General features: G+C 28.1%; 3 protein-coding genes across 5 annotated transcripts; 1 reads left to right on the top strand and 2 right to left on the bottom strand.

Annotated features, from left to right (window-relative positions):
• Positions 1-1,170: 1,170 nt before the first annotated feature.
• LOC145194894 (N-acyl-phosphatidylethanolamine-hydrolyzing phospholipase D-like) lies at positions 1,171-7,633 on the bottom strand. Its single transcript, XM_090096416.1, has 6 exons — positions 5,605-7,633; positions 4,376-4,603; positions 3,798-4,238; positions 2,662-3,021; positions 2,283-2,480; positions 1,171-2,101 (listed from the first exon to the last, which is right to left on the bottom strand). Exons 2-6 carry the CDS (start codon positions 4,589-4,591, stop codon positions 1,973-1,975), a joined length of 1,344 nt encoding a protein of 447 aa, XP_089952542.1. The 5' UTR covers positions 4,592-4,603; positions 5,605-7,633; the 3' UTR covers positions 1,171-1,972.
• On the top strand, positions 7,589-18,123 carry LOC149885313 (uncharacterized). Of its 3 annotated transcripts, none has more exons than XM_090096419.1 (3): positions 7,589-7,700; positions 17,590-17,721; positions 17,918-18,123. In XM_090096419.1, the coding sequence occupies exons 2-3, from the start codon at positions 17,599-17,601 to the stop codon at positions 17,987-17,989; spliced, it is 195 nt and encodes a 64-aa protein (XP_089952545.1). In that variant the 5' UTR covers positions 7,589-7,700; positions 17,590-17,598; the 3' UTR covers positions 17,990-18,123. The 3 variants fall into 3 exon arrangements, with proteins under 3 accessions (XP_089952545.1, XP_089952543.1, XP_089952544.1); XM_090096417.1 differs by lacking the exon at positions 7,589-7,700 and adding an exon at positions 7,848-7,961; XM_090096418.1 differs by lacking the exon at positions 7,589-7,700 and adding an exon at positions 16,247-16,290.
• LOC145194893 (constitutive coactivator of PPAR-gamma-like protein 1 homolog) lies at positions 8,849-21,790 on the bottom strand. The gene is made up of 11 exons (XM_090096415.1): positions 20,818-21,790; positions 20,325-20,562; positions 19,376-19,509; positions 16,463-16,594; positions 15,795-15,885; positions 13,379-13,753; positions 12,718-12,886; positions 11,078-11,218; positions 10,608-10,794; positions 9,867-10,094; positions 8,849-9,621 (listed from the first exon to the last, which is right to left on the bottom strand). Exons 1-11 carry the CDS (start codon positions 21,592-21,594, stop codon positions 9,121-9,123), a joined length of 2,973 nt encoding a protein of 990 aa, XP_089952541.1. The 5' UTR covers positions 21,595-21,790; the 3' UTR covers positions 8,849-9,120.
• Between the last annotated feature and the right edge of the window lie 1,210 nt (positions 21,791-23,000).

Genomic DNA, 23,000 nt, shown 5'->3' with positions numbered 1-23,000 from the left:
TTTTTAAATATTACAATCGGTTGGGACTAGACATCTGCATTACGAACGTTTATCTCTGTAGGATTACGAAATTACGTCATTACGAGAAGGTACAATAAGTCGTAATTTTTTTTATAAATAGGTTAAAATTACGAAGATAGTCATAATTTTCTTTCTTTTTTTTTTCTTCATAAGCTCACCTTAAAGTTTGTAAATATTCCAGTTTTTAGAAAAAATTTTACAAAGGCTTTAATCAAATTTTAGTTAAGTGATTGGTTGGTGTGCAGTCCATGCAAATGAAAATTAAATTTTGTCACAAAATTTAATTAGTTTTTATTTGTGGGGGTGGATTATGGTATCTTCAGATTTTTTAATATAAGTTTCAATTCTTACGAAAATAATCGGAATTTAAAATCTCGTATTTACGACTGCTCGCAAACTGGGAATTTTTTCGTTATGCAGATTGCAGATAGTGCAGGAAGCTAACTCCGCAAAGTCTGGAAGAATTACTGTAAACGCACTTTAACAACATAACTCACTTTGGATTTTCTAAACCAAATTAAATTTTTTTATTAAAAGGCATTAAAGATTAAAAAGGATTAAGATATCATAATTAAATTATAGCCATTACCAATCTTTTAGTGTAATAAAAACAAAAATACCAAACTAAGGATCTAATGATATTAGCGGTAGTTTCTACAGACTAGGCAAAAAGACGATTTTCGCAGCTCAACTGTTCCGATCTATAAAACTAAAAATTCACATTGTGACGACCCCAATATCAAGTATTCTGTCGATATTTCTTTAGAAACCTATCTTTAACAGCTTGTTTTTTTTTTCCCCTTCTATTCTATGTTGAACTTTGTTCCTAGGCCTCAAGAACAAAGTTTGCGTGAAAATTTTATTTTTTTTTAAATCCAAAATAAAAATTTACGTCAAAATTTTATTTCATTATCGAAAAATAGAAAATATGATGCCAAAATTTATTCTTAAGGCACGGAAAAATTCTCAAATAAATTGTATTAATCACTAGCATTCTACTTGTTTAGCATTCACACGTTGACTTCACTTATCTCACAGTTAATTTTGCGCAAAACCTACGCGCTGAATTATTTGTAATTCTGATTGAGTTCATCAGTCAAAGTGGTTTACAAGCAAAAATGATGAAGCAATCGGAATAAAAAGAATAACTTTATACACAGATTTTGCGCTAAAAAAAATCTGAAATAGATTACAAACCATTAACACAAATAGACAAAAAAAAGTAAAACCGCTACACACATAAAATTCCATTGTTCAATACTAAGAGCTTTGAAGCATTTTTTTATAGATTCTTGTTTATTTTTAAGGATAATGATTTTGAAGCACCTTTCAATCTCTGTAAATGAAATGCAACTTTCTATGGTTGCATTATATTTATGAACTTACTAATTACCAAATCAATTTTTGCGCTTTAAAAAAAAAAAAAGCTTGAAGAATAAATATTCTTTCAACAATTCAAAATTTGTTTACAAATAAAATATAAAAAAAAAAGAAAAAATAACGAAAAAAAAAAAAAAATTAAATTGCCATGTGCGGCGTTTTCAACTAAAACAAATAACGGTTAGGCCTATTGGAAATAAACAGAATGACAGAAGGAAATTTGTAGAAAAATAATTTATAAATCACATTAAAATATAAAACAAAACTGAGACCCTTCCTTAAAATAAATTATAAAACGCAAACAACTGCAAAATAAATTAATGGTAAAATTCTTAATAAAAAAAAAAAAAAACAACAACAACAAAAACAACAATAACAAATTAACTAAAATCATAGGAAATAAAAAAACAATACCATATCAAAACAACATCATGTAACAAAAATGATTTGATGGTTCAAGTTTCTTTTCCTCATTATTTTTTAATGTATAAAAAGAAGACCCCTACAGTCTTCTGTTACTAAATTCAATCTATCTAGAAAACAATTTGTATGGTTAAATCAGGATGATAATTTAATGATCATGATGATCTTCATGATGCTGATCTTCATGATGATGATCTCCATGATGGTCTCCTTGTTGAGTTTCTTCAACAAAGTTATCAACTAACTGCTGAAGTATATCAGCTTCACTTTTTTCTTCCTAAAATGTTAAAATAAAAAAATATAAAATATATAAAGTATAAATATGAAATATGTATGACATAACATAACATACAAACACACAGATATATATATTATACATATACATGCATATATATATAAATATAAGCAACTCAAAACAATTACTAATTTTTGTCACAACAGGAAAAAACATATATTACTTTATTGTCTTCAGTAACATGGCTCTTTGAAAACATATCACTTGAGCATGCAATTGCTTCAGGAGGTTCATGTTCTTTTTCTGCCTCTTTTATTTCAATCAGTCGTGACTCACCGTGTTTGAGAAGGAAGAACTGCATTTCAGATAAACCAGATTTTCTCAATTCTTCATTTAATCGTTGTGGAGGCTCTAAGTAATACTGCAAAACAGTAAAAATATTTTGAATATTTAATACTTTACATTTACATAGATGTTATTTATTATACACCACCTCCATATGTTTTCATGTGTGGTGTTGAAACTTACCCTCAGTTCATCATCACAGATTTTTTTGAAATACACAAAACAAAATTATAAAATTTGTAACAATGAAAAGGTACCTCATTACTCAGAGCAAATGTACCCCAAGATATTGCTAAGGAGCACATAGCTAAGATATCCTTATGAATTTGCACAGCCTGTTCAGGAGTAACATTTCCATAACCATTTCTAGATTTTGGTTCATAACCACCAATAGGTAGTGCAGCCATGTGAAATGGTCCATACTTTCGCCCAATTGACTGAAAAACCTTGGCATAACCAGTTGCTCCAGATATAAAGATTTTATAACGAGGACTGCGAATCACCCAACTGCACCACAATACTGCATTATCATCATCAAATGCACGATTGTGGTAACTTTGCGATGGTGTGCATGCAATATTAAATACAGTAGTTTTTGTCTCTTCTTCGTTGTCAATCTTTTAAAATAAAATACCAATTATTTTATACTTTGCATTGTCTATCTCATATATTGAACTTTTATTAATTATATTCTGCATAGACAAATACTTTTGCATAGAATCCAAACTTATTTTGGAGGTAATTTGTGTTCTTAATTTATTATAGTTTATAAAATCTAATCTTATAAACATCTTCAAGGGAAAAGTCATTATGAGTAAATTAAATTGCTAATAATCCTTTTCCATATTAAGTTACTGCAAATATATAAGTTCACAGAGAACACATTTAAAATCTATTAGATTATATATAAAGATAACAACTTTAACACTGATGAAAAACGTCAAGTTTTGTGGTTCACACTACACTGTATTATGAGAATGAATAATACAAAATCCCTTAATTCCACTTCAAATATCATTTTCTTTTATACAAATAATATTTCCTAATAGTTAACAAGAGCAGCAATACAAATGTTACCTATCAAATTATTAAGTTTTTTAAATTAGAAAGTTTGATAAATTTAAATTATGTAACCTATTTTGATATCTTGAGCTATTCAAAATATATTTGTATTAGAGACTTTAAATCAGCTATATCTTAGCAATATTAACATCTTGGTATCATGTGGAATTTTTATTATTAAAACCAAGACCAAAATATAACGCAACAAAAATTTATTCCACAAACTTTTAAATGAGTTTAGTTTTAAAAACATGAAATAGATGTTTTAGAATGTTTTTTTAAAGTTATATATATTCAATATCTACATATATACAAACTAAAAATAACTTACATTAGTATGATCAATAAATTCAATTTCATCTTCTTTCCACCAGTCCATCTCAACCACATTGACACAACCAGCTTTTGTCATCCAATCAGACACTCCCATAGGCACATACCACAAAAGCATCTCACCATAGCGATCATTAAGCTGTCTAACTGAAGATAAATCTAAGTAGTCAAAATGAGTATTTGTAATAAAGACACAGTCAATGCGTGGTAGCTGTTCAACAGTGTAAACAGGCTGTCGATATCGCTTATTGTCACCAGGGTGGTAGTATTTGATACCTCTTGCATTAAAATTAGGATTGACCAAAAGATTTGCACTGTCTAACTGAAACAAAACACTAGCATGACCTAACCATGTGACACGAATTCCATTTTCTGGAGGGTTTTCAATACGCTGTGGGTCAGCTTTCATAAGTTGCATTAAAGGCTCTTCATTTAGTTTCTAAGCAAAAAAATATCAAACTAAAGAAATATAACTCTTTTTAAATAATAAACATTAGGTGATCAAAATTTATCTTAAGAAAATTTTATGTCTTAAATTATAAATCTTTTAATTGACCTAAATCATATTTTACATACTTCTTCTCCAGGCACCCCACTGCTGTCAGGTGTAAAGAATGATTTAAAGTTTGCCCAACCATCAGGAGGTACTTCCTCTGTTTGCCATGGTAATAAGTATTTTCCATCTTTCATCTCAGCACGTGGATACTCATCTTTATCACGTTTGCTTATAACTTTAACAGTTTTTTTTTGTACAGTTATAGACTGTGTCTTATGCTCAGCATTTGTAGCCATGATAGCTTTTAGCTATAAATATAACTAAACATTTATACCAGTACTAGCAATCATATTTTACATGATTTATATACAAATATACATGTAAAGTTATATATATATATATATATATATATATATATATATATATATATATATATATATATATATATATATTATATATGCACCAGTAAATTAGTAGAATTTACATGCAAATATACTGAATACTGCATATCTATTTTTATAAAATTAACCATATAACAATTCATAATTGCTATTATTATAACATAACAAAAATTAACCTAAAACTGCAATACCATAGCACTTTAATTTGATTTGAAGCCCTTAATTTAGTAAACTTATTTTATTTTTTAGTAAGCTTAGATTTGCAGTTTCCATTCATTCTCAGTAAAACTAATTTTCCATACAAACTCAATTTATAAAAACCTATTGCAAAACAAGCCAGGCAGAGATAAACAAATCATATCACACCATTTTGGCAAATGAATTATTAATAGCAATTAAAAATTGTAAATAAAACTTATTGAATAAGTAAATTGAAGTGTGAATAATGTAAAGTCCATCTGAATTTACTTTATGAAACAACTCTTCTGATTTTTTGTCCATTACTTTCAGTATTTAAAAACTGATTTTAATAAGAAAAAGAGGAAGGAAAATATATACTTGCTTTGTATTTAATAAAAGTAGTTTAACATCTAACACCTTAAAATTTTGAATTTTAATGTTTATCATAGAAGCTAACAAACACTGAAACATGATAAAAACATAGCTTGATAACTTAAACTAACAAATTATTAAACGTTTTAGAAATAATGATGAAGCAGCACACATTTAGAGCATGTCTACCTCATTGTAGGTATATTGTAAAATTACTTATTTAAAAGGTGAGAATCACAGATCTCAATCTTCAAACCAATGCTTTACAGAAATGCTAGTGCACAAGGGTATAAAATTTTTTCATATGCAAGAAAAAGCTAATTTCGTTGCAACTTTGAGATAAGATAACAACTTACAGTTTATAGTAAGCTCAACCGATCACTCTGATTCCCACCGAATGTAAGGCGTCAGAAACAACCACTCCCGTTCTGTAATATGCTGGGTTTATCCAGGCGTAAACAAATTTAATCTTTTTAACAATAGCAAGTAAAAGCGCAAGGACATGATTTTCTAAAAGTCTTTCTAACTGTGGTTAAACATACGTCACTATTTTTAATAACAGAATAAGATTTCTCTATATTGCATTACTGACCACGAGTCATAACTAAAAGCATAATTTTGACATAATTATAATAATTTAACTAATCTTATGTGTTAGTAGTATTATTTATGTACTTTAAAAGGACAAATAAACCCTTCATCAAATACTTGCAATTGAGACGATACAACAATAACATCGATGACAATACCGACGGAATAAACACCCATCAATTCTACGAAATGTCGAGTATTAGTTCAATTAATGAACTTATGCATGTAGATAAATATTTATGATACAAAATACAGTTAAGCTTAAAAAAAAGAAACGTTTATTGGAAACCTCTATTCTGTTTATAAAATAAACAGCTTCAAGCAAATTGAATATTAACAATAACAACTTTTTATGCAGTTTAAAAGTAACAAAGAGAATTAAAATTAATATTTACATTCCAGAGAGGTTGATAATGCAAATAACATAATATTTGCACATTAAGTATTGACGTTAGCATGGCTCAGTGAAAATTTTTTTTTTTAAGAGCTAGAACTTAGCTCGAGTGTACGCAAGAATTGCAAAGAAAAAAGACTAGGGCAAAGACTTGAATGTTTTTCTTTTTTTTTTTGCTTTTGAATTTACTCTGGACAACTTCAAACCACATTTTTATATCCACAACAACCAATCAGCTCACAAATAACACTTTCTCTTCGTTATGCTTTTTTTTATTTTCAGATTTTACGAATTCTTTTAAATTGTTCATTACGACTACAAGAACGATTTGGCGCGATTTTTATCCATCGAACATAATTTTCAAGATTGTTTAAATGTAATTAACTCAAAGGACATTTTTTTTTGTATTAGCATTCGATGGCTGTTGTTTTGAAAGTAAATAGGTCTAGATGAAAAATTCATAATCCTCTTTACTATCATATTAGCGAGGGATATTCTTGGCGTGAAGTGGAAGAAAACACAGATTACGGTGTAATTGTTGAGGATATATTTTATTGATGTTTAGGTTTATGAAAAATGTTATCTATTTTAAGAAACTTAACTTTGCAAATTTAAATTTGCAAAAACTATGAACTGTCACAAACACCAGCTTATATGTTGACGTTGATTATATTAGAATATTTATCTTAATATCCGGAAAGGGATAGAGATAAGAAAGAGTTTTTGTGTTGCTAAGGATAGGCGTTTGTCCTGCTAGGAGAATCTAATGTTTACTTGAACGTAATGAAAAGTAAAAACATGAATTTTTGATTATTGTTTCTTCCAATAATAAATAAGAAAGTTTATTAGTATTATATAATATACTTTTTAAAAAACAGCATGAAAAAAGATTTCACTTCCCAACCAGCATATACAGGATTATTTTTTTTAATCCGGCACATACTGCACCATTCGGTTGAAGCAAACCAGTTCCAATTTCAAAGATGGACTTTGACCAGCATACGGAGGGCCAATTTATTTGCAACAAATAACTTCCATTAAAAGATTATGAAGTATATCTTCTATCGTGACGAAATAGTAGTCTTGTATTTGTACAAGTATCGTGTTTAACAAGTTATCCAAGCTAAAGAAACATTTCAGTTGCGCAACTTCATTATACTATTAAACATTCCAAATTCAATCATTAAAATTTATCAAAGACATAAAAAAAACTCCTTTTTTTTTATCCATTTATTCCGCGAAAAATGGGCAGGAAAAAAAAAATAATAAAAATAAATTATGATCATAAAGCGGACTTGATAGCAATATTACTATATATAGCGCGTTTTTCGAGAATCTAGAGGCTGGACTTCAACTAACTTGTACTCGAAGAAACAAATGAAACGTTTACCATAGGAGCGTGTGGTTTTGAGATCATGCTAAAAGAGCCTTTTACGCTTTTTTTTGTTTTGCACCTGTTGTTTGAAGGTATTTGTTACAATGACGATTGACAGAGTTTTTACTTGTCATTAAACCGTTCACAGAAATTAATTTTTATCTTAAAGTTAATAAACATCCTGTATTGTCTTTAAAAAATTTGCCAAAAGCTATTTAACGATTTTTGACATCAAAATTATGTTTAATATTTCAAAGTTAAACAAAATATACAAACGAACCAATTCTTATGGCGATGCGCAGAGATTAATTTCAGATTTTCCACGAAATACAACTTTTTTTCATCAACATTTCGTAAGTGATTTTTTTTTATACCTAAAAGTGTTCTCAATGGCAGTTCTTAGCTTGATGACCCAAAAATTTTTTTTCAAGCAACGAACTACCAGCTTACTTCAAAAATTCTTTATACAGCTATAAATTCTTCTCAGATATTAACCCTTTCATGCACCAATTATTTTTCCGTAACTAACATAACCCATAAAAAATCATCTATAAAAGCAGTATTATGAAATGTTAAAGTAGACTTTTTTAAACAGCCTTTTTCAACTTTTCTTTATAAGATAATATTGTTTTCACTCGGTTAGAATGCACCATTTGAATTGGGGAAGCTTAGTTTAATTTGTTATAGAACAGCCCAGCGCATGAAAAGGTCAAGAGAAAAACAAAACAAACAAAATAACGATGTAACACAACATTCGTAAATACAATTAAACAAGGGTTGCTATTGGTAATAGACTGTTTTTGAAAAAAACTATTATTCGATGGAAAAAAAGACATTTAAACGAAATCTTTGTTGTATAGATAAACATAACAGCAATTTATTCCCAGATTCAATAAAAAGAAACTGACTGAAACACGAAGAAACATGTTAGGCTTACCATCCGAGTTTAGAAAAATGTTTGAGGAAGTTACCAGATGAAATGTTATTTATGTTATTAACTCAAGAAAGCTAATAATAGTCGTAATAATGCTTCTCTCGCTGCATCTTTCAAAAAATATAAACAAGACAGAAAACATTTCATTTACAATAGAATGTACAATTTATAGGCCGATAAAAAAAAAAAAAAAAAAAAAAAACCGGCTGAAAATCTGATCAATCGAGCAAAAATAGAACACCTTACACAATTCTCAGAGTTCAGAAAAACTCTAAACCAGAACTTCTAGAACGTTTCTTTTAAAAATTTTTTGTTATTGTCACAATTTATTTCACAAAAAATGAATTACAACCGACCAATAAATTGCAGATAAATTTTTAGAATTTTCAATAGACATTTCCTAGTTGGGAGGTCAATCATGGTTCACCTTGAAAAGCCAGAAATTTCATTAAAAATACAAATAAAACACTACGAAAACAAAAAGCCATTTAAGCACCAAGACCTCTTTGCTCTCAAAATATTCTGTGTTCTTTTATTTAAGAGTAAATATTTTACTAAAAACTAAAATTACTACATCATTATTCAATCGCACCGTTTATCCATTGTCCTTTTTCAAAACCAGTCTCATATTTTGAAGCTACTTTGATTGGAGAGACAATATTTTGGTGATTCAGACCTTTATCAAGCCACACAAAACTTTTGTTTTCTTTGTCTACAACTCTATTTTGGTGACGTGTCCGGGAACTATAAACCCGTTTTTGATTGACCTTACTAACTTTTAAACGATCTTGGGATGGGATGGGATCTTGGTTAGATTTATTTACACCTTTCATAAAATGAAACGCGGAATTGTTGTAATCTTCAAAGCCGTAATTTGTTTGCCACGGTGAAATAAATGGGGTTTCTAAAAGGCCACGACCAGAGTTCACACGCATAGCTCGTCCTGGGCCAGATCTTCTTCGGTGATTGCTAGGCAAATCAACGCAATTCGGCCCTCCTACCAAGACTTTCGGGCCGTGTTTTGAGTAACCAATACCTGATTTATTACCATCCCAATGAGCGACTGGAAAACCAGCAACCTAATTAGCGATGAAAAAATAAACATCCAGATTTACTTTTATAGTATGAAAATAGCTATAGGATTGCATACAAAAAAAACAGAGACCTGAAGACCAGAAATTTGTGCTATTAAGAACGTGGTTGCTGTTACATAAAAAATTGCAAACACATTGGGATGCTTTAAAACGCTACTAAACGAAATATTTATATACTTTTTCAAGTTAGTTTTTTCAATGAAATTCAAAAACGTGTGTAGCTAGCTTACGTGTAAGGTTGCACCACTTCCATGCACAGGTCGCTTACTTCCAGGTCCTCTTGACCGTACTCGTTGCATGTAACTGTGAGACTGAATTACGCCATAAGCAGGTCCAACAGAAGAGGGATACAAATTAAACAACGACGAATCGTTTTTAAGACCGGCAATCAAATACTTTGAGTGTAAACCTTCTGTAACGCACCACCGAAGACGATCAAGTTTTTCTGCTAAGTGCGGCTTTTTAAAGTAAAATAAGAAAGTAAAGAAACAAACAAAAAATGCTTAGTTATTTAAAAATGTAATGAATTTAAAACCCTGTGATAGAATAAGGCCGATCATCAAATTTATGACGGTCAGATTTAAATAAAAAAAACTTTTTTTTTTTCTTTTCATAAATTGTTTTCTGTAAATTTTAAAATCCCTTACTCTATGCAATGAAAAGTAAAAAATTAATAAATTATTGTAAAAGTTAATTTTATAATAATTTATTCGCTTTTTATTTTGTAAAAAAGGTTTTTGCAGTTTTTATGAATACTTGTTGACTAATCAATGTAAATTCAAATAGAAAATCAGCAAAGTAATCGTTAGAGATAACTATCTCATTTAGTATGAAATGTATTCATTAAAACTGTAAGAACCATTTTCCAAACCCAATATTTTTCTTTTTAACAGTTAACAAGCTGCTCTTTGATTGTATGGAAAGCTGCAAAATAACAAATTCATAGCTTTTTTTTTAAATCAATAACTCACTTTTCCGTCACAGAGATTAAGTGTATTACTATTCATTGTTGCCTGTAACCATTTACTGTGGAACAATTTTCCATCAAAGAAATTCCAAGGGCAACACAATTCCCAAGGCAAAGGTGAACCACAGGCATCATTAGCTAAGATAGCCTCTTCAACACCTTTCATAAAAATTGAAGCCAATTGAATACACCTATAAAATATAAAACTGTAACAGACCAAAACCATGGAATTTCAAACTGATCCAAAGAATAAATTTTACCTTAAATCCAAAATTAAAGTTAATTCAAGTAAAATTTACTTGAAATAAGATCTTTGCTCTTAATAAAATTTTAAAATAATCCATTGAAACCAATAACATTTTCAACTTTTACCCTTTTTTTAAAAACACACCTCAAGCTTTAGGTATCAAATAATACACATGTTTATGCACTTTATACTATTGATAGGTACAGTATGTAAAGAAAAAAACCCACCTGGCATCAATTGCATTAAGTTTAATGTTAGCCAGATTTTGAACATTATGATCTGTAGTCAGATGACTTGAAAGAGCTTGGGCAAGAAATGCATCAATATCATGCTTTGTAAGAACTGCTTTTTCTTGCTGAACTAAATACCTAAAAAAAAAAAGTTTGATATCAGTAATAAATTATGAAGCATTTAATCATACAACTGCATAATAAAAAAAAAAAAGTTTGATATCAGTAATAAATTATGAAGCATTTAATCATACAACTGCATAATAAAAAAAAAAAAGTTTGATATCAGTAATAAATTATGAAGCATTTAATCATACAACTGCATAATAAAAAAAAAAAAGTTTGATATCAGTAATAAATTATGAAGCATTTAATCATACAACTGCATAATAAAAAAAAACCAAAGTTATTGTTCTAAATGCCTTCAATCTAAATTTTGTATTTTCTAAAAGTATTCAGAAATCTTAGGTTGCAACACTTACTTTACTTTTTTTTTTAATAGCATAAAAACAAAGATAAAGAAAATAAAAACAATTCAAAAATTAAAATGAATCTTATTGTCATTAGTTTTACTGAATTCCTTTTATAAAAATTTATAAATACTTTTTTTTTTTAATGTTTTATATATTTCATACATATTTTTACAAGATCAAGTATGATAAGGATATAAAGATATTCATAACAACTAGGTAATTAAACAAATAAAATTAAATACATAAAAAAAAAATAAACTTTGCTTATCATACATAAATTTCACTTGAAGTTTCTGTAACCAGTGTCTAGCAATTAGTTAACTTTCCTTGGTGTTGTTTTCGTTAAAACTTTATAAAATGTCATTAATTTATATTAATGAATAATTCTATTTAAATTCTCAAGTTATAATAAAATGCACCCAAGATTTTTGTAATTTCTGAAGATTTAAAGATAACTATGAAATTTTCAGATTTGTTAGCTTATAAAAAGTACCTACTTTGTTGTAAGCCAAGATTATGTAAAACCTCTTGTATGCAAAAAATATGCATTATCATTTTGCAGTATTTGAGTTTGAAGAAAATCCAAACACTTGTTTTATGCTAGAATAACAGTCTTAAGGATGTCTAAAGTATGAGTCATAGGGTTTCTTAGGAAAATATCACTTAAAGGTTAACATAAATAAATAACAACACCTCATAAAAGTGACAAAAATGTTTCAAAAGTTATGGGTAATAAGCACTTTCTAGAAGTACATCATGATGCAGCATAGTTACTAAACAGAATCTTCATCCCAAAAAGTTGTGTTTTTGATGGTCAAATCAGCAAAACTTCATTTAATTAAAATCTTATTACTTACTCAATTATTCTTTTTTTATGAACTTTAAAAATAATTAAAATTTTGAATAAAAATCCAGCAAAATAAAAAATCTAAATTGAAAAAACCATTCAAACATCAAAGAAACAAAAATTTGGATAAAACTTTTTTTACTTGTAAACTAAAAAATTACTTAAAAAAAAGGAAAATAATAGTTAAAAAATTACTTAAAAAGAAGGAAAATAATAACTAAAACTCAAGCAGATTATATTGCAGCAATAAAATATTAGACACATTAAAATTAAAATAATAAAACTTATATACTATAACTTAATATTATTTTGCTCACCTAAGCACACAACATAAAATCACTAATCTTTGAGGAACCATACTAGTATTAGACATATTAATGGTATCACTTCGCATACAAGATAAAAACGCTTTTAAACGATTGGCATTATCTTCAGCATCTGTGCCTAGCCAAAGTTTTCTTAAAGATGGTATACCCCAACTCATGCCTATAGTAAATTAATTTAAAACAGATTATTTCCTAAGATTTAATTATTTCTTAAATTAAGCATAATGATAACCTATTTAATCTATATAAATCAGTTAAATTTAAAATATAACTATTTCTTTTTTAAAATTTTTAAAAATACTAACAAATACTTGAATTGTTTCCAAAAAACATAATTTTCATAAATTAGCAAAGTAAAACAATCTTTGTACACTTTAGCAGGTAACTCACATAAAATATGATCTCATTATATTATTACTGCTAATATAATTTTATTTTATAGATAAATTCACTGTTAAAAAAATATTATTTATTATTAACATTCCTGTTTTGAATAGTTTGAAAATAAAAGTCAATACTTTTAGACTCAACTCTCAAAGCTTGTCTTAGTTTTAAAAAAGTTACTTAACTATAATAGTTAATCAAGACTTACTTATTTAGTTACATCCTGTCAGATACATAAAACATCACACCTAGATACTATAATTCATACCTTTTGCTTCTACTTCATCTGGTTTATCTAATGGTTTATCCCCATAAACAGACCACTCTTTTACAGTAAAACTGTGTATACTTGTTTCTTCATTAACATTTTCAATCACTTCATTTCCCTTATATTTTTCTTGATCTTCCATCTGTTTTACACCAAATAAAATACCATAAACAAGCTGCCTTAATGGTCGATAAAGTAAAGGTATTGACAAGCGAGAAGTTGAAAGTTCATCATCCAAACTCATATCTAAGATTATTTCACCTTTCATGAGAAGTTGCAGAATCTCTGGGCACATCTGTCCATTTTGATGGCGTGTAAGTGCAATATTTAAAACATCTATATTTATAGATTCGTGGAATCGAGGGACAAGGATATCTGTTTAAAAAAAAAGAGGTTAAAAACAATTAACTTTAAAGAAAAGCAAAAATTGATTTCAGTTATATTTGATTGACATATCAATATAAGTAAAGTGAAAAATTTTTAAAAATTAATAAATAAAGGATGTATGCATATCCGAATAAACAGCATATAAATTTTCTAGAACAAATTACTGTGGTGTGACCTAACAAACTTCTATGCTTTAAGAAAGTCCTAATTTAAGAAATGAAAAACTTTGTATATATAAAATAAACATTTAGAGAAAAAAATTTAGTTATTTCAACTAACTAGATGTCTAGTTAAAATAACAAAGTTATTTTCCACAAATGTTTCTTTTATATTTATGAAACTTGTCATTTCTTAAATTAGGACTTACTTAAAGCATAGGACTTTCTTAAAGCATAGGACTTTGTTAGGTCACAACATGGTACCTTCAAAAATATTAGGACAACTGCTCCAATTATATAATGCCCATAATCAATAAAACCTGAAAATTTCAACCCAAAATAGCTAAGCAAAAATGCCCTTTATGTTCTATGCTTTATGATACTTTTACGTTGAAATCAATTTGAAATTTGGCATTTTCCAAGAAAATTTTTATACTTATCACATGTCAAATTATTTAAAAATTTTAATACAAGTAGAGTATTTAGAGATAATAGATACAGTGCAGAAAAAAAGTTTTTGCAGCCTTACATTTGATTACTGAAAATTTGGAAAAAATATATTGGAATATATACTTTGGACATTCATACTTAAGATGCAATAGTTTCAACAACGGCAGAATGAGAGATCTATTTGTAACAGGGATTGAAACAAAGTCAGATCATTATGCTATCCAACATGTGCTAACATCATCAATATTATCTCAATATTGTTATTAATATTGAAATAATATTGATGGTGTTAACTGTTAATACCATTGAGATAACATCTTAAAATACTAAAATGTTGACTTCATATTATTAAAGTAATGACAAGACATTATTTCAAGCCCTGGTGCGATCTGCTTCAACTCCATGTCGTGTCATTAGCTAAACAGGAAAATTTTAAAAGAAATTCAAAACAAGACATTTTTCAAAGAAAATTCATCTCAAGGTTTTTTAGGTTATGTCAATGATTAGAAACAGCTAGCACTATAAAAATGCATTTTTGATACTTTATATATATAAAAAATACATCAATCACACAGATTTCAAGACAACTGGTGATCATCTATTTTCATATCATAGACTTTTGTATTTAAGTTTTAGTATTATCAAAATTAGCTTTTATGTTATTACTGCTAAAATTTGTAAGGGTTTGAAATCTAGGAGAAGTTGGTAATGTTTTGCAATTTTTTAGCTCCATGGAGTCTATTGCAAAGTGTTAAAACAAAGTTGATCATCTCTTTTTGGTAATGTCCTCATAACATCTAGACATATTTTTCTAATTTTTCTTAAGAGATCATACCTATTCCTAATTAGGTTCACAGCAGCTGATTGATTATATAGTGACTATTGTGACTACCAATTTAATAACCTGAATCAGGGTCAACTTTTTCATTTCTGCTTTTTCATCCTGCAAATATCGTCACAATCTTTTTGAATGCCCTGCTTTCTTTTGTTGCTATGAGTCCAAGTCTCACACCATCCCCTACCTCTCTTATATCTGCAAGTTCTATTTTCCTTCTTCATTTTTTTATTTGTTTAATGCAATTTTAATCCAACTAAAAGCACTAGCATGCACAACATCAAATAGATCATTTCATTTGTTTATAAAGGCACTCTTGTTAGCTTGTTATGATATTGACTTCATGTCTCTATACTTTTTCAGCAGATGCCACTCTTCAAATATTTTTGTTTAACTGTTTGCCTTAGCCTCACTTTTAAATATTCATGCTTTAATTACAGCATATAGATAGTAAAATATAACCCATGATCAATGTTTTAATTAGAAAATTAATAAGTTGAAGTTTACACCTAAAACGATTAAAAAGATAACTTGTATAAAAGTGCTTGAACTGACTTTTAATCTGCTAATTCAAAAAATTATTTACCTCTAGGATAGTATAGATGAGTGTTTCTCACTTTACATACTGAATAAACAGGCAAAAATAAATCTGAATCAACTGCAGGTTTGCTGGCATCCTAAGGAATTGAATTTTTTTTAAAAAAAAAAAACAAACAGCACATATCAAAATAGTGTACAATGAAGTAAATAAAATATTTATGTATACAATAAAATAGTATAGATTTTAAAAATAATTTTTACTTTTATTAACTTTTATTGTTCAAGTACTTTTTTGACATATTTATGTTAAATGTTTTATTATGCTAAATTATGTAAATTATGAAAAATGTTATTATGTAAAATTATGTTAATATTTTCTCATCACATTCTTTTTTTGACATATTTATGTGAAAAAATTACTTGAACAATAAAAGTTAATAAAAGTCAAACTTTATTGTCAAAAAGTTCAAAAGCTTTACCTTTATTGAGAAGCAACAACTATTTTTAAGGACATTGAACAATATTTTCATAAAAAAGTTTAGGTAACACTTTACATTTTTGGTTTGCAATATGTATTATTGCTTAACTACTGCAAACTAATTAATTCATGTTTTGAATATATATTACATCAAAATACATTAAAAGTTATTTTAGCATAGATATCTAAATTTTCTTTAATTTTAAAACTTATAGCATTTGGGAAGAGAGTCTTACCTCAATATTAACTCTTGCAGTTGCTTCTTCTAGCTCCAATAGTTCCAATGCTTGTGCTGCTTCTTCAAGTGTGCCTTGTTTTAAAACTAGCTCAGGGTCACTCAGTTGATTTGCAACTTTGTTACTTTCTACCTAAAGAAAAAAGTGCTTCTAATTTTAAACAAATTATTTCGTTTTTCAAAAAAAAAAAAAATTAAAAACTAATTTTCCTTTTATTTCTCTTCTATTTCAGAGAATTTTTGTAGTTATTTAAAAATGGCAATTTGCTAATGATTAAGGTAATGCATTTGATGTGGAATCAGTTACTGAAATACTTTGTGTAGAGTTTTTTGTATATAACTAGGTAAATTTTTAAGTTGCTTAATTTACTTAAAAAAGGCAACAAAAAACTTGTAAAACTTTGCTAACAAGATATTCATGAAATTAATGAAAAATTAACTGAATTGATAAGTTTTTTGATAAGTTTTTTGATAAGTTTCTGGTTAATTTTTGTATATATTGTATTTGTTAGTTCATTTATTTATATTTATTATTTTTATTCATTAAATTAAGTAAAAGGTCTTTTTTTTTATTAGTAAAAAAAAAACATTTGGAGAAGAAATTTTTATCTTGCATTTGTTAAACATGGAAGTTAAAAAATCATTATTGTTTAGCCAAATAGTATACTATTTTTATAGCAGACTTGGGATGATATTAAATCATATGATTTAAAATCATAAATAGTAGCTTTTGATTTACATTAAGTTTTTTTTTTTAAATCAATAATAACTGGTTTCCACCCATAACTCAGGTGCATACATGCATGAGCATGGAACAATGACTTTAAAATTAAAGGAAAATTACATGGGAAAAATTTTAACTTAATTTTGATTTTAATTTAGTTCTGATGAAAATGATTTTGATTTCTCAAAACATTGGTCTATACTACAGGGTGACAAAAAAAAACAAACTGCATTAAAGCTTACTGTTTTCTGTAAAAAGTATTTGGCACAACCAAAAATCTTTTGTTTTAATAAATTTTCCAAATTTTTTTGCACTAATGCATTTTTTACTTTGATAATGTTTGATGTTTTGTGTTTTTAGAATGTCAAAAAGTGTGCTGTTACTTTAAGGCTTTTTTTTTCTAGGGAAATGACATGTCTACTCAATGTGCCTCAAAAGACTGTTTCCTATGTCAACAAGCTCAAGAAGCTACACCAAGGAGGAAGAGAAAGAAAGAGCACCATCAACACTTCCAGGAACTTGAAGATCATCAAAAAGTAAGTCCAACAAAATTTGATGATTTCCATGAAAAAAATTTGCTTGAAACCAGTATCAAATGTGGATTCATCAAATTGCTAAAAGAGAGCTCAATTTCATGCCATATAAGCTCCAACGTTGTGTTGCTCCAATGCCAATAGCCACATCAGTCATTATTGAATATTGCAAAAATCCTTAAAAACTCTTATTTTCTAGGTTTCATCACATCTGCTGAATGGTAATCCTACTTGCCTGATCTTAAACCAATGGATTACAGCAACTGTTTGATTTTTGAGGCCAGACTAAGTCCCACATTAGTTTGGAGAATCTGGGAGTAAGACCATTTGCCAAAAGTCCTGCAGCCCATCACTAAAAATTTCAAGACACATTTGAGGCTTTGCATCAATCCTAAAGTTTGATTATCAAAGGACTGTATGTTTAATATTGTTAAAAATTTTTTTTTTGCTTAATAAATTTACATTTACATCAACAGCCTTTTTTTTTTTGTCACCCTGTAGTTACCTTAGTTACTGTAAATGTAAAATTTTATTTTAAAGAATTCCTGCATAAGAGGTGCTCCCAGGAACTTTGAAACTGAAAATTCCTGATCTTAAGAAATCATTTCCAGGAAAACTTTTTAATTTCCCTGCAAAGTTTTTTAAACTTTTAGTTTTTTTTTTTTTTTTTTCAATTCTTTTGATTAAATTTTTTTAACATTTTTAAATGTTGATCCAATTTTATTGCAACAACTTAAAAAGAAGAAGATTAATGTTAAAGCTGCAATAGAGCAGTTTCTTGATCTCTATAGAATGAGTCAAAGTATAGACATTTTCTAAAATTATTATGTAAATATGGTCCTGTGATTGAAAGACAATTAGAGAAAGTTCATAGCATTATTTTGCAAAATGTTATTGGAGTGAATATATTGCTGACTAGGTGCACAATTGTGCCTTAAAAAAAATTATTGTTCATTTTCAGTAAATTGGATTTGAAAGCATTTTAATAACAAGAAAGTTTGTAAATTGTGTATTTTAAATTATTGCAACTTTTAGCAGAATATTACATAATTTGTGCATTATAAAGCACAGTCTTATATAATATAGAAAATGCACATGACTAATTTTTACCACAAAATACATTTTGCCCATTTGTTAGATGTTGTTGCTTTTACACCCATTTTATTTCCTATGCAATCTGTTTTCGAATTTACTTCCAAATATTTAATGCATTATTTATGAGAGAACACATAATACAGAGTAAAATTAGGCTAAGACATATCATACATTAATTTTGTCTTAAAAGTACTTAAAATATTTTACTTCAATATAGTTACTTGTTTTATCTATCTCTATGAGGATTCTTAATACTTTTAGTTTATTTAACTAATTTTATTTCTCAATAGTAAAAATAAAGGAATGTAGGGAGGTTTCTGATCTAGCTGTTAAGTTTTTGAAATCTAACAATCATAAAACACTTTACAATAAAAGAAATATATTAAAGTAAAAGTAATATTGTTAACTCTGGTACTTATATTATTTTCCTACATTACTTTCTTTTACTACTAAATTTACTTAAAATTGACCAGCCTCTTAAAAAGTTGCAGGTCTATTCATTTATTCAATTTTAAAAATTAATCAAAAATTAGAAAAAATACAGATTTATATATTAACTAACCAGTTTCTCACTTTCAGTAGATGAGTTTTGTTTAGGTTTCTCATGAAGTTTCCAAAGCTTCTTAAACCTGCTTAAGCAATTGGTACCTTCAACTGTCGGAAGAGGAAAACCAGCTCTAGTAAACAAGTCATTACCTAAAAAATAAACGACGTATGCCTAACTGAACAAAAGTTGATCATTTGAAATCTATTTGTTTATAAAAATTTTCTCTATAAAGTTTGAAAAATTAAAAGAAAATAACAAATCTTGTTTCAAATAAACACAATCCCATTTCAAATAGAAATGATTTTGGTAAGAAAATTCAAATGAAAACAATTTTATGTCAAAATTGAACTTTCGGAGTTTATATTTTCTAGAGACGAACTTAATTTGATTAGAACATTAAAAGTTCAACTCATTTTTAAAGTCCTTCAAAATTCAGTTAAATCTTTATTACTGGTTTTTTAAATGATTACCAAAAAAAAAAATAAAGGAATAAAAAAGTTAAAAAAAAAAGGATACAAAAAAATTGTTGAATTTTGAGTAAAAATCTAAGATGTTAGCCTGGCTAACATTTAGATTTTTTATGTCAGTAAAACTATATTCTAAAGTTAGATTAAAAATTTAAATCTAATACCAGTATTACTTAAAAAAAAGAGGAATACAGCTATAAAAAACTATTATGAAAAACTTGACAATTCATAGTAATTTTTTAGGCTGCGTTTAGAGAGAAGATAAAATATAGACTTGAATCAAATCTTGATTTACATTTCTGATTTGATTGCAACTTTGAAGCTTTAAAGGAAACCAGCATATCTATTATATAACTCTTATATATGTCTAAACATCTCTACTAATACATTTACATCTCCACCTGCACCAATGGTATTTATCTTACATCCACAAAAATAACAAATTTATATAAAGAATTATAATTTACAAAGTATGTTTATACAAAAAACCAAATTACCAATGGTAACACATGATAAAGATGTTGAAAGAGATGCATTTAAACAATCTTGGTAAAACAATATAATCTTTTTCAGTCTGCTTGTGCCTTCTTCTACAGATAAACTTGACTTAGCAAAAACTATACGGCCAAGTGCATCAATATCTTTAAGGTTTTCAGAACTTGCTTGCAAAAACTTAATAATATTTTTTAATCTGACTTCACCAGGTGGTAAAAGTGCTTCTCCAATAACATTAGCCTGAAAAAGAAAACAAAAGTACATAATAGCATTATAATTTTTTGACAGAACTAAATAGATTTTTTTTCAATTGAAATTAGTATTTAACAGGAGATTCTACTACTTAAAAATAGTAATGTACTTACTACTTAAAAATAGTAATGCTTTGTGGATAGTTGCCTTTAATCAGACAACTATCCACAAAGATGAAAAGATTGAAACCTTAATCCTGAAAGTTTGTAAGTAGCTTTCCAAGATATAACTAAAAATTGTTACCTGAATCTTTTTTAAAGGATTATCTTCATCAATTAGATCCCAATAAAATGATGCAAGACTGCTTTCTGATATCAAAAAATTTCCCAGCAGTGCAGCTAAATAAGCTAACTGTTCCTCTTTTAAATTAAAATAGTCTAAAATTTTGTTTGTATCATATAATTTGCATCCATTAGGTGTCTTTTTCAACCATTTAGTATTTCCTAAAGAAAAATATTTTGGTGCCTTGTATATGAAAAAGTTCCCATCATTGGCTAATATACCCAAGGAGTTAGTATCTTTAGAGTAAAGTATAGACTCTTTGTAAGCATCATGAACAGCAGAGCAAACTAGAACTTCACACGATCTAAAAGCTAGCCTAAGAGCTGCCTTAAAGGAACCAGGAGCAACAAATTTTTTTGTTATTGTCTTAAACGGATAACTTTGATTATGTATGACATGAGATAAAGTTTCTTTAACAGTTTCCCTAATAAAACGATGCTTGCTAGACCACTGGTGTAAAGAGTTTTCATTCAAAGTACCATCAAAGAATACAACTATCTCTATATCAGCCTGTCTAAAGGCACGAACAAATTTATCAACATTTTGAAATAATTCACTCCACTGTCCACCACACACCCAATCTACATGCTCTTGGTAAAAGTACCTCCAACAACTATCAGCATGTACAATGAGCAAGTTAGAACAGCTACCGAACAAATTTTCATCTAATGTTTTGTTAAATTGCTTCGTATAGAGTCCAGAAGCATCTATAAAGTCTTGAAGAATTTGTATACCCATAGTCACATGAGATAATTTAGAAAATTTATTTCAACTTCGTGGAGGAAAAACGTCTTTAGAAATTTATGAATTACTACGTTTCAAGCTTAGAAAGACGAGAGCCTCGTTCCCTTTAGTCATTTTGATAAGCACTGACTTGCCGCTCACGCGGTCAACATTCTTAACAGTCCGGTCGAGTAAAGAAAATGGTGCCAAGCGTATGAATGTATTTTAAAGTCATCGTTACAAAAGGGTCATTCATTTAGAGTGATAGGATTTTAACTTTAAAGAAAACAATAACGGTTTAATATATAAATTTAGTGTTTGCTTTATTTTGAAGCTTGAAAAATCCAGTTATTTTCAGAACTTTTGATCATTTCTTCTAACATTTACTATCATACAAATGGGGATAACTTAACAAATATTTGATTCTAAATGATACAAAATCTGTGGATTATCGGTATAGACTTGTGCTTTGACGTAACCCCAAAGATAATTATCTAGGGGAGTCAAACCATATGACCACGCCAGCCAATTAACATAAAGGATTATCTGTATGGTACGTCGCTTGTCTCCATTGACGGTTACAGCTCTTTTGGAAAGAAATATAGTTCGATGACACTCATGCAATAAACCGCACCACATCGTGAGTTTTTCGGGATGCAATGGCATTTCATCTGACAACTGTGGCAAAAATCAGTATCATCTTATAAGTATTCAAGGGCCAAATCAGCAAGTTCTCGACAAAATCTGTGATTGGAAGTTTTTGGCTTTTCTTTTAAATTGTGATTAGCTTTTAAGTGAATACGACTTTTTAAGGATGTAGGCCCAAACAATTGCGCAAAATTCTCCAAGTTGGTGTGTGAGAAAGCCCCACTTGTACTCAGCTGTGATATTCTCTTCACTTCGCGTTTTTTGCTGTCGTTACTAGTGGTTTATTGTTCTGTAATGTAAACTCACATTAAACTTTACCTCCGTGCGTATCAATGATATAATATATTTATATATATATATATATATATATATATATTATATTAGTCGTTAATATATTATATTAATTTAATTAATACAATATATAATATTAACGAGTATGATATCTATATGTAACTCGCGCTTCCTCAGTGAAGCAATTTTTTTGCCAGCCAGGTTTGTTTTGCCAGTCTGAAATAACGCAATGATAAATCAAACCAAAACAAAAATGAATTATTATTAATTAAAATAATACGGTCACCGGCATTAAAAACTTTAAAAACTTGCTTCACTTTTTCTTACGAAATTTTTGTGAAGACATCTAGTTAATATATGTCGTCGGTGCGTATAGCCTCCGCAGAATAACAGTGACGCGAATTATTTATCTAGTGTAAAAACGTTGAATACCCACAACTGAGCTCGTACTTTGGTAACATTTTTTAATGATTTCTTATCAA

The sequence above is a fragment of the Hydra viridissima genome, unplaced genomic scaffold, assembly GCF_058129835.1.
Source record: "Hydra viridissima isolate aposymbiotic clone 2 unplaced genomic scaffold, HvirCarnegie_v1 scaffold_8, whole genome shotgun sequence".
NCBI classification, from domain to species: Eukaryota; Metazoa; Cnidaria; class Hydrozoa; order Anthoathecata; family Hydridae; genus Hydra; species Hydra viridissima.
Note: the sequence above shows the minus strand (reverse complement) of the source record. Positions and strands in the feature narration are given on the sequence as shown.

Bases quoted from the DNA above. Each gene is read 5' to 3' on its own strand.
- LOC145194894 (XM_090096416.1), bottom strand. From the start codon at position 4,591: ATGGCTACAAATGCTGAGCATAAGACACAGTCTATAACTGTACAAAAA. The intron at 4,239-4,375 runs GTATGTAAAATA...TTTTTTGCTTAG, and splicing joins GTGGGGTGCCTGGAGAAGAA to AAACTAAATGAAGAGCCTTT. The intron at 2,481-2,661 runs GTACCTTTTCAT...ACTGTTTTGCAG, and splicing joins CATTTGCTCTGAGTAATGAG to TATTACTTAGAGCCTCCACA.
- LOC149885313 (XM_090096417.1), top strand. From the start codon at position 7,848: ATGTTTAATATTTCAAAGTTAAACAAAATATACAAACGAACCAATTCT. The intron at 7,962-17,589 runs GTAAGTGATTTT...TTTTTTTTCTAG, and splicing joins CTTTTTTTCATCAACATTTC to GGAAATGACATGTCTACTCA. The intron at 17,722-17,917 runs GTAAGTCCAACA...CTTATTTTCTAG, and splicing joins AACTTGAAGATCATCAAAAA to GTTTCATCACATCTGCTGAA.
- LOC145194893 (XM_090096415.1), bottom strand. From the start codon at position 21,594: ATGGGTATACAAATTCTTCAAGACTTTATAGATGCTTCTGGACTCTAT. The intron at 15,886-16,462 runs GTAAGACTCTCT...TCAATTCCTTAG, and splicing joins CTGCAAGAGTTAATATTGAG to GATGCCAGCAAACCTGCAGT. The intron at 9,622-9,866 runs GTAAGCTAGCTA...ATCGCTAATTAG, and splicing joins GAAGTGGTGCAACCTTACAC to GTTGCTGGTTTTCCAGTCGC.